General features: G+C 43.9%; 1 protein-coding gene across 1 annotated transcript in view; it reads left to right on the plus strand.

Annotated features, from left to right (window-relative positions):
• Positions 1-11239, plus strand: part of Ror1 (receptor tyrosine kinase like orphan receptor 1) — a 401244-nt gene extending 390005 nt beyond the window's left edge. The window contains exon 9 of the mRNA XM_045149154.1: positions 9581-11239. Within this exon, the coding sequence (XP_045005089.1) occupies positions 9581-11008 (1428 nt within the window). The 3' untranslated portion in view covers positions 11009-11239. The remainder of the gene's footprint in view (positions 1-9580) is intronic.
• Positions 11240-11634: the final 395 nt, after the last annotated feature.

Below are 11634 nucleotides of genomic sequence, written 5' to 3' on the forward strand. Positions count from 1 at the left end.
TGTGGTCCCAGGCCCAGGAGGGACATGTACATTTTGGCCATAGTACTAACACGTCTCCATACCTCCATGTCAAAGACAAGTGTGCAACACCCTGTCATGAGACTTGGTGTGTAAACTTTTTCATAGTCTTTAAATCATTTTTGAAGTCTTCCTTTGCAAAATCTCCCATTGTCAAAATGTCTCCAGGACTTGAAATCCAGCTTTAAAGGGCTCACAAGCCCTTCTGGATCAAGTCTGGAAATAGGAACAGCTCAAATATGTGAGTGGGCTGGAGGAGAGAAAAGGAAACAACAAGACAAATGCTAGCTTTTTTTTTTTTTTTTTTTAATTCTCCTAAGAGATTTGGCTCTGACCAAATCTGAGTTATTCGTTGTTTGTTTTGGTTCTTACTAAGGGCTTTTCCTGGAAACAGCACAAAGGACTTCGTAGACCTTAAAGAAAATTCCTAAATGTAAACAGCCAATCTCTAAAACTGCTTTGAAAGGTCATTGCCACATAAATATTGTGTGTACCTATGAAATCTAAAAGGAAGGGACATGCACAAGAAAGAAAAGGAGAAGCCCTGAATCAAGCCCTTAACCAGAACAAAAGCAACAGAATGTTTGCAGCCAAGGTGGAGCAAGCAAAGGATGGACGCTACTCTGTCCTCCTCTCATGCTCACTTTTCTTTGGCCTATTTACAAGTCAGAGACTCCACCATTCTAATTTATCCAGTTCAATATGCCCTTTATGATGGAAACTACCAGTTTCCATCTTTCTTCACTTGCAGAGCTGCTAACATTCTCCTGACTGTTTGGATTAAGGAGAAGAACCTTCTCTGGGAGATTAGAAGATGATACCGTTTCAGAAGACAGTGGGTGGTTGCCACAAACAAACCAGCTGCCTGGGCCCCAGTGAAGGAAAGCGCTATGCCTAAAGGAAGTCTCCTGATGAGGCCACAGCTCATCTGAGGAAATGAAGCCAGTGGACCAGAGAGGCCATTTAGTGCAGAGCCATGGGCAGCAGGAGAAGGGTCACTCTCACTGAGGCTCCTTCCCTCAGTTTCTCAGCTGTTCTGAGGAAGAAGTGGGTAGTGCCTGAGGAAAGAACAATTTCAGTACTGTGGGAAAGGAAGAGCTTGGAGATTCAACTTCCCTTCTTTGCTCAGATGCTTTGCTTCTTCTTCTGCCTCCACCTCACCAAACCACCACAATCCTGAAAGCCAGCCTGTTAAGCATGCTTCCCGGGGAGGCCAGAGGAGGCTATGTCCTGGGGGCAGGGGGCACCCAGCCATGTGCTCCCCCTGGGGTTAGGCAGGCTAAGGGGTCAAGGAGTTTGAGATCAGCCACCAGGAAGAACAAGGGAAGCCTGAGCTGGCCATAGGCCAAGGCTGAGTTTCAGCAGCTCCTGACTGATGAAGGCGTGAAGCCATAGGCAGAGGCTGGAGTGGCTTTGCTTTCTGAAGCAGGTGCCAGTGCTCCTCTCATTTTCTTTTCCAGCCAAGGTATTGGGAGAATGTACTGAAATTTGTTGATGACTCTCTAGACCAGTCCATTTTTTAAAAAAAATATTTTATTTTTATTTATTTGACAGAGAAAGAGAAAGAATGGGAGTGCCAGGGCCTCCAGCCCTTGCAAACAAACCTCAGACATGTGTGCCCCCTTGTACATCTGGCTAACGTGGCTTCTGAGGAATTGAACCTGGGTCCTTTGGCTTTACAGGCAAACACCTTAACCACTAAGCCAGCTCTTCAGCCCTCTGGACCAGTCCCTTTTGCTAGTGACATTCTTCCACCTAGAAATCCCTGTTATGGGCTGGTGACCCTCTGTGAACTCCTGTCCTTTCTGGATGTCATCACACTTCATGCTAAGCTATCCTCAATAATTCTTCCATTCCTGAAAGCTGCTGTCTCACAAAGCTCCAGAGTTCACTATCCTATGGACAAGGCCTCATGAGAGTCACCAATAGTGACATTCAGTGCACTGATCCTCCTTTTCCTGAAGCATTTGATACTCTTTTGGTTTTTTGTTTGTTTGTTTGTTTTGTTTTTGTTTTTTTCAAGGTAGCATTTCACTCCAGCCCAGGCTGGCCTGGAATTCACTATGTAGTCTCAGTGTGGCCTTGACTTCACAGCAATCCTCTTACTTCTGCCTCCAGAGTGCTAGGATTAAATGGTACTCTTAATGACCATCTTGAAATACTTTTCCCTTAGCATTCCTCCTATCCCTTTCTTTCATTTCCTCCACTTCTGCTTGTTCTCATATCCTCAGTGGGAACATCTCTTTCCCTCCTTCTCTGTCTCATTCTGATTCCATTCTCTAGTGTGCCTGTTCTCCCTGAATGAAATGTCTCCCAGCTTTGAAAGAGCTGTAAAATTCATCCCAGCACCCCAGTGTCCCTGTCATCTGGGCCCAACTTACTTTTCCAACCACATTTTCCCCTCATTATATTTTTAGGAAGTAGTTTGATAGTCTTCAAAGAGCTAGGATTTAGAGGCAGAAAGGCAGGATTACAAATCTTGGCTCTACTATCTATTGGCATAAGATCTTAAGCAAATAACTTTCTTCTCTGAACCTTTATTTTATTTTCTCACCTTAGAGAAAAGATAAAAATAGTACTTGAAAGGAGTGTTTTTGACATGTTGAGATATTAAGCACCTGTGAGGTGCCAGACACACTAGGTAGAAATTATTTTGTTGTGGTGATAAGTACAATCTTTTCATGATACCAGTTGTTCTGAGAATGGGACAGTGTATCCTGAAGGGGAAACTATAGGATCCAGCATTAACTGGGGTAGAAGCAGAAGCAAGAGAGTCATAGCCAGGATCATAGACATGCTTCTTTAGAGAACAAAGGCATTCTTGTGCAGTGAAGCTGAGTTCTGAGCAAATATGGCAACTCCTGGGTCAAAACTCCCTTTAGAATTTGAAGCCTGAAGGCTCTCTGTTGAGCTGCTGTCCTTAAAAATGTCCATACCTTCCCCAAGTGAAATGGCTATGGCCACCATGTTTTTAAGATATGGTCATCGTTGTGTGTGAGTGCATTTGGTATTATGAATCTAACATTGTTAACCTAAGGACTAGAAAAATGTAGAGGAAGGAAAATGAGCTCTTGAGGCAAGGGAACCCATGTAGTAGCCAAGTCTATATATGAAGTCTCCCCAGGGCTCCTGTGCCCAATTCATGCCAAGGTGCCATTGGAAGTTTCTGTCCAGCTTACCCAGCAACCAAAAGAACAACTAGAGTGAGGTCTAGCTCAGAAACCAGAAAGTTCTTCAGCCTTAAGCATTCTGCTTGTATGCTAGTGACCATTATGCTTTTAAAACACTAAGTCCTCTGAAGATCAGGTGAAAATTGCACCTTTTTCCATAAAAAGTGCTGCAACATGGGGTCAGACATGACTGGATTTTAATTTGGGCAACAGCCTTTCATAGCCAGCAAGAGTCTGAATGTCTTAATTTATGGGAATACACAGTATGAATCCAAGAGGGTTGTGATGAGGATTAAGTGAATTGATGGGAAAAAGCACTTTTCTCACTCTCTCAGATGAGGGAGCACAATGTCGTCATTGGCATGGTGACTATGGGATCTGCACTGAGGCCCTACCAGCTATGGGGCCACTTAACCACTCTGCCCCTTGGATTCTCCATCTATAAGTTGAGGGTTAGTCATTTTTACCAGTCTTGTGGAGTTATTCTGAAGATGTTTGTAGCCTGATATGCTAACATTCAAAATGTGTGCATGTATCTCATAATCATTTTTACAATCTTGGGAAGCACTCAACACATGGCAGCTATCTGGCTCGGAGTACAGACATCAAGAGAGGAGCTGTGTTTCTTTCACACACTGGTTGGTGTCTATATTTTGGAAGAGTGGATTTGTATTGGTTGACTAGCTGATACAACCAGGTATTAAAATATATCCTAAGTGACTGAAAATGGATGGCATGGCTCAAGCTTGTTGTGAGATTTACATTTCAGGACCTTGAATCACACTAATACAGTAACTGTGTGGAACATAGACGAATGCCAGCCGATGACTCTTGCATGATTTTCTACCTGGCATTTCCAAAGCATATTTTTAAGGTGCTAACATCCTTTATTTGTTGCCCCAGTAAATAGAGAAAGGGAACACATCAGCAATTGTTCCTTAGTTCAGCGTTCCTAAGATGTGACTACCACTGTCCCCCAAAGCATTTTTTTTCTTTTTCGAGGTAGGGTCTCACTCTAGCCCAGGCTGACCTGGAATTCACTATGGTGTCTCAGGGTGGCCTCGAACTCATGGCGATCCTCCTACCTCTCTGCCTCCCAAGTGCTGGGATTAAAGGCGTGCGCCACCACGCCGGTCCCCAAAGCATTTTTTAAACAGAGTATCCCCCCACCTGTGTAGGCAGAACTGCTCCACCAGATGCTTCAGGCACACTCTTATCACTCATCCTGCATGGAGCAGGGCGCAGCAGACCCACACTGCTAAGTATGGACCCATAAGGTCATCTCCACTTATCCCGAGGCCTTTCAACGTGAAGCTTCCAGACCAAGAGCTTCTACCTAATCTGGGAACTGCCAAACATGGACAACCGCAGGCCCATAGAATCCAAAACTCTGAGGTAGGGCCTAGAGTTCTGCTTGAACAAGATGTCTGGGTGGTCCCGGTGCCTGCTTAGTGAAACCTGCACTGGTTAGTATTTGAGATTCAGCAAAGAGTCTGTTTCTGAGGCTGACAGAACTCAGAGACAGACATGTTTCCAAGGAGTTGAAGGCACTCATAATGAATGCCCTGATTCTACCTCCTGCCACCCAAATGACCCATCTCATTTCAAGAGAGCCTTCTGGTCAGTCCTCTGATGGGAAAGCACAAACGCCATCCATGGAATCTGCTGCATTTGTGTCTGGCTAGAGTCTGCTTCTTATGGAGAACCCAGGGTTACAGCCAGCATGGTTACCAGATCACAAGAAAGAACCTAGCCTTGGGAGACAGGGGTTTCAGAGACTTCAGAGGGAGCTTTGCAGATGAACGTGTGGATATGAACTCCAGTTCTTCTTCAGCCCCCTTCAAGCTCTGGGTTCAATTCCTACCCACCCCACCCACCCACATACAATAATGTAGCTCTGACTTCAGCATCTACCTGAAAATTGCATTCAGAACCAGAGCCATCCCATGGAGGAATGAAGTGAAAGTCCCAGTGTAGGCTTTATACTTCACAGAATGTTAGTGGCCATCGTGAAGTCCTCCTACATTTCCTATGGTAACCACCTCTGTAAAGGGAGGAGGCTAGTGGTAGCTGCCTGAGATGTTGTTTCAAATGAATTATCACCTGAGGTATAACTTCCCTAAGGTAAAGGATAAAATAGCCCTTCGTACCCATCTATAGCCACAGCCATACTTTAAAAAAAAATTAACTCTATTCATGGCTTATCACTTTCATATCAAAAGTTAAGAAATGGGAGCTGGAGAGATGACTTACCAATTAAGCCTAATGACCCATGTTCGACTCTCCAAATCCCATGTTAAGCAGATGCACAAAGGTGAGGCAAGTGAAAGGTCACATATGCCCACTAGGTGCTACAAGAGTCTGGAGTTTGATTTCAGTGGCTGAGGCCCTGGCATACCAATTCTCTCTGTGTCTCTCTAAAAATGACAGAAAGGTAAGAAATAGGAAAGGGGACATACACCCCTACTCAGTGCGTGACCCTTGGGTGAAAGACCACTGACATCACTGTGCTGTCTCCCCTCCATCTACATCATAGCTAGCACAGGAGCAGATGTGAATCAGACTCACATCAGAAATGGTCTTCCTGTGTTTTCTTTCTGCAAGGAGCTCCTTTAAACTCTAGTGTAGTTACTCTCCAAAAACGACCAAGGGAAGAAGCGCTAGTTGATCTTGACCAACTTCCACATCAGCTTTCATCCTTCCTCCATCAAAAGTTACATAATTTTTAAAAACTGAACTGAGGCAGATGTGTGTTTACTTTGAGAAGTAAAAATGTTAACATTTAAACTGAAATCCTGTTTCAGTTTTAAGGTACTTAATTGCCTCCCAGCATATAATAAACTGAGCCCATCCTGTCATTCAGCTAATGGAGGGAGTGATAAAGAGATAGGAGCCCGGGACTCTGCTCATTCCAGTGTTCTTTGTACTTGGTTTACTTTGGCACCATGCCTCATGTGTATTTTACACTTCTTTACATTTTGTACATCCCTGTATGACAAATACTTGTCAAACAAAAACTAAACAGATTTATAACCCCTTAACTTGAAATGAGCCAAAATTGAACTGCCAAAACTTTATGACTTCATTTTCTTTCATAGTTTTCCACTACATTGGTTCAAACAGACAAACCTCGTTTGAGGTCAAGCAGAGGTCATTTCACTTTCATTACTAAAATATAATTTACAATATGCCAGACCTAAACAAGTTTAGCCTAAAGGGTTTGTATAATGTAAACCATCTGTTCCTCAACAATACAGCTAATTTCCTGCCATCACCACACAGTCTACTGACTGCTTCTTTTAAGGGGTTTTATGATTTTTTAACCAGTTCAGGATTTATGTAAAATTTGAAAATGAGTCTGTAGTTAAGACTCATTTGTACCCAGTAACTTGAGCATTTTAAAAATGCAAATCTCTGTATAAATGGCTCCCCTGAAACCATGCTTGAAGCTATGTTTCTGGGCTGGCTGCTGCACAGGTGTTCCAAGAAGAAGGTTTGTAAACTCCGTTATTTTAGGTGCCTTCTCTACTTGTTTCCAAAGCAACCTCCTGAATTTAGAATGACTTGTAAACCTTTCCTTCTTTATACAGGCTGAGAATATTTGAGGTGGAATACTGTGGGGCTGTGGGTGTTGGTAAGATAGGACAAGACATACTTGAATGAAAATGTACACATGCACGTGTGTGCGCATGTGTGTGTGCACGTGTGTGTGTGTGTGTGTGTGTGTGTGTGTGTGTGTGTGTGTGTTGGGCGAAAGAGCTATGATAATAACCCAGAGTGTCCCCACCCCAAGCTGGCCTCAGAGCCCTGCAAGGTGTTGAGTCAAGGCTTGGCGTCCTGAGCCATTACTCCCCCTGGCCTTGCCGGCAGAGCTTCACACAGTGCTGTGACTGAGGCAGCAGGCCTCAAATGTGCCCTTGCAGCAATGTGGCTTTCCTGAACATTCCCTGGGCTTTTGCCAAGCCTCTTTCTCTATCTGTGAAGCGGCTGAAAAGTTCTTAGATAAATTGAGAGAAGTAATTTGCTTACCTCAGTGAAGGAGAGTACAGCTAACTCCAAAACCTGGGGCTGTGTGTTAAACCCACATCATAATCCTCTTCACGCTTCGCATCCAGATTGAGTCCCTTTCCTGTCTGCTTCCATCCATTTTTGTACGTAGTTTTAGCTGTCTCAGCCTCCACCAGCATTTCCCAGGATAGTGGTATATGCTGCTCAACTTCTCACTGCCCTAGGACTCCAACAAATTATGCAACATGTTTTAAGAATTTTTTTAAAAAAAGAAACTAAAGAACTATAGAATAAAGATTAACAGAAGGAAACAAACACTTTTTAAACACATGGAATTATACAAGGCTCTATAGTACTACTTAAAGCTATAAATTGGTCAAATTCATTTGTAAATTTTAATCTACTTCCTGGATGGCTTCAAAGAAGTTAGGAAATGCACACCCAGTAACTAACACATATGACCTACCCTCAGACTTTTGTTCAGTAAGTGCTATGCAACTCTTAGCTATTATTTGTATAAAACAGCAGATCCCACATGTAGACCCAGGTTTGTTCAAGCTCACTAGTTTGAATTTCCATCCTGCCAAGGCAGTTTTAAGCCAGGCAGGAGGAGAATTCTCAGCTTCTAATTCCTCATTATAGCAGTCTAATATGCCATGGGTTTATTTTAAGAAATTAGGATTCCCATTTTCCCAAAGATGTCTTAGTACTCATGTCTTATGCTTCTGTATTATTAAGGTCTGGGACCCCTGTTCACATTTCAAAAGAGAGAGAGGGAGGGAGGGAGGGAGAAAGGAAGGAACACACCCACTATACTGTGCAAGGAATCACACATCAGTTGGATTTGTTTAGAACATTTTTCAGATGTTATTATGAAAATGTTCATCTTAACTTCATGTAGGAAAAGCTCACCTTGATTACTCTTGCCAGCACAAATCATCCACATGCATTAAGAGAAAAAAGTAGAGTCAGTCTAGTTGATCCCCTTTCTTATTGCCCCACCTTGATCTCACCAAAAAATTCCATCAAGCTACCACAAGAATACAGATTCTAGGGGCTGAGGCTGTAGCCAAGTGTAGATAATGCAGCTAGCATGCATGAGGCCCTATGTTTAATTCCCAATACCAAAAAGTAGATTAAAAAAAATCCCAGCTCTCTATGCAAAACAATGGATAGGTCTATAATTTCAGAAGACATTTCTTGATTAGGCAGATGGAAAGATTGGCCTTATGTTTTTAAATTATTGCTCTGTTTTTGAATTATTAGCATGTTTATTTTGCTCAAATATTTTAAAGTATAAAAAGGCATGACATTACAAAAAAATCTCTATTTCTGCCCCTTTTTATAATTCCCACTTGCATACCTGTTAATAATCATTTCCATTTCCTGAGTTTCCTATTATGAACCTCCTAAGTTTCTTTATGCACATGCAAAGAAATAGGGACATATTCATTATATCTCTTTTATACACAGGAAGTGTACACATTAACTGTTCCTTTTGCTTTTCACATTGAACTGAACAGTAGGAGTGTACAGATCTTCCATGTTAGTGCACAGAAAGCTTCCTAGCTCTTTTTCATAGCTGGAGGCTGTTCTGTTCAGTAGTTCTTTCTTTTGCCTTGCTTTTACATGCAGGTCAGTGCTCTGTTCCTGAGCTGCATTTCCAGTTCTTGTCTTTTTGAGACTAGGTATGCTATATAGTCTAGGCTCCCCTTGAGCTCTTGATTTCCTACCTGTGTTTTCTGAATGCTGGCGTTGTTAACACATGCCACCATGCTTGGCTTCAACTTTTTGCTTTTCTTTTTCTTTTTTTTTTCTTTATGTTCTTTATATTTTTGTAATTATTTTTGTGTTTTGATTTATTTAGTTACTATGGGTTGTTTTTTTTTTAAGGGTCTGACTCTAATTCACACTGACCTGGAACTCACTCTGTAGCCCAAGCTGGCATCTAACTCATAGCACTTCAGCCTCCTGAATGCTGGGATTATGGGTGCTACCTGCCACACCCGCTTTGAGTTTTTGAGACAAGGTCTCACTTATTAGGTAGTCCGGCCTCAAGCTTTCTATCCACCTGCCTCAGCTTCCAGAGTAATAAGATTACCAGCATCTGCCATCATGCCCAGTTTCTATAGTTTCTTCTATAGTTTATTTTTTAATCGGTCTTATCTAAGAAGGTACTTGGGTCATTTCATAATAAGTAGGACTCAATGAGTAAACTATGATTTGCTGAAAAATTAAAGCAGCTCATTCCAGTTACTTTCAGCAGAAGCAATTCATTCAGTCCTACAGAATCTTTTCGTGTGTGGCCCACCTCTCCTTTCAGAGGCCGAGACATCTTGTTTCAAGGAATGCTTTAACTCGCATATTCTTTTTCTTCCATACAGAGCAAGGCTAAAGAGCTGCCTCTTTCTGCTGTACGTTTTATGGAAGAACTGGGTGAATGTACCTTTGGAAAAATATACAAGGGCCATCTGTACCTCCCTGGCATGGACCACGCCCAGCTAGTTGCGATCAAGACCTTGAAAGACTGTAACAACCCCCAGCAGTGGGCAGAATTTCAACAAGAAGCCTCGCTGATGGCTGAACTGCACCACCCCAATATCGTCTGCCTCCTGGGTGCTGTCACGCAGGAGCAGCCTGTGTGTATGCTTTTTGAGTACATGAATCAGGGGGATCTCCATGAGTTCCTCATCATGCGATCCCCACATTCAGACGTTGGCTGTAGCAGCGATGAAGATGGGACTGTGAAATCCAGCCTGGATCACGGAGACTTCCTGCACATCGCAGTCCAGATCGCAGCGGGCATGGAATACCTGTCGAGTCACTTCTTCGTGCACAAAGACCTGGCAGCTCGCAATATTTTAATTGGAGAGCAGCTTCATGTGAAGATTTCAGACCTGGGGCTTTCCAGAGAGGTTTACTCGGCCGATTACTACAGGGTGCAGAGCAAGTCCTCCCTACCTATTCGCTGGATGCCCCCTGAAGCCATCATGTATGGCAAATTCTCTTCCGATTCCGACATCTGGTCCTTCGGGGTAGTGTTGTGGGAGATTTTCAGCTTCGGACTGCAGCCGTACTACGGCTTCAGTAACCAGGAAGTGATCGAGATGGTACGCAAACGCCAGCTCCTGCCGTGCTCCGAGGACTGCCCGCCCAGGATGTACAGCCTCATGACAGAGTGCTGGAACGAGATCCCGTCCCGGAGGCCTCGCTTCAAGGACATCCACGTCCGCCTTCGCTCCTGGGAGGGTCTGTCCAGCCACACCAGCTCCACGACGCCCTCCGGGGGAAACGCCACCACGCAGACCACCTCCCTCAGTGCCAGCCCCGTGAGCAATCTCAGCAACCCCCGCTTTCCCAACTACATGTTCCCGAGCCAGGGCATCACCCCGCAGGGCCAGATCGCTGGCTTCATTGGCCCACCAATACCTCAGAACCAGCGCTTCATCCCCATCAACGGATACCCGATACCTCCTGGCTATGCCGCCTTTCCGGCCGCCCACTACCCGCCCGCCGGCCCTCCCCGGGTGATGCAGCACTGCCCGCCTCCCAAGAGCCGGTCCCCAAGCAGTGCCAGCGGCTCCACCAGCACGGGCCACGTGACCAGCTTGCCCTCTTCAGGATCCAATCAGGAAGCAAATATTCCTTTACTGCCGCACATGTCAATTCCAAATCACCCCAGTGGAATGGGCATCACGGTTTTTGGCAACAAATCTCAAAAACCCTACAAAATAGACTCGAAGCAACCATCTTTGCTTGGAGACTCCAATATTCATGGGCACACTGAATCTATGATTTCTGCAGAACTATAAAATGTGTGACTTCTGTAAATAAGGTATACAGGACAAACTAGAAAGTGATAGAAAAGATTTATATTCAAATGTTTTTTTATTATTATTAAAGTAAGGCTCTCATTTAGTAGACATTGCAACAAGTATCTGCTGTGAAGTTTAACTGTGTCTTAACTGGACAGACACTAGCCAGGAAGGGGGGTGAAAAGAAAAAAAAAAAAAAAACCCTTGTGGGATTTACACTCTGTCAAGGTACATGGCATGGTCCGGGGACTGGAACAGTGTCGAGCACTGAACAATACAAACCAGTGAAGAAGAAAAGAACTATGTGATTAAACACCAAACCAAAAAGGAAAGTTAAATGGTGCTGTGTGTATTTGCCGTCAGTCACCACGACTAGTCTCCCCCACATGTATGTATCCTAGCATCTATCTACCTGCTGTCCTCGTGTCAGGACAGATGTTCAGAAATTATATTGATTTCTTTTAGACTGCATGCATGTTTGAATGGAAGTGGTGTTTAGAATCCATGAGGGAACTGAGGCCAAATTTGAGATATTGGCCGGCATTGAGCCATCACCACATAAAGGCATGCATCCACACCCCTGAAGCTCTCTCCATAGTGGGCTTCTGTGGGGAGGTGCAAAG

Source organism: Jaculus jaculus, chromosome 5 (genome assembly GCF_020740685.1).
Source record: "Jaculus jaculus isolate mJacJac1 chromosome 5, mJacJac1.mat.Y.cur, whole genome shotgun sequence".
Classification (NCBI taxonomy): domain Eukaryota; kingdom Metazoa; phylum Chordata; class Mammalia; order Rodentia; family Dipodidae; genus Jaculus; species Jaculus jaculus.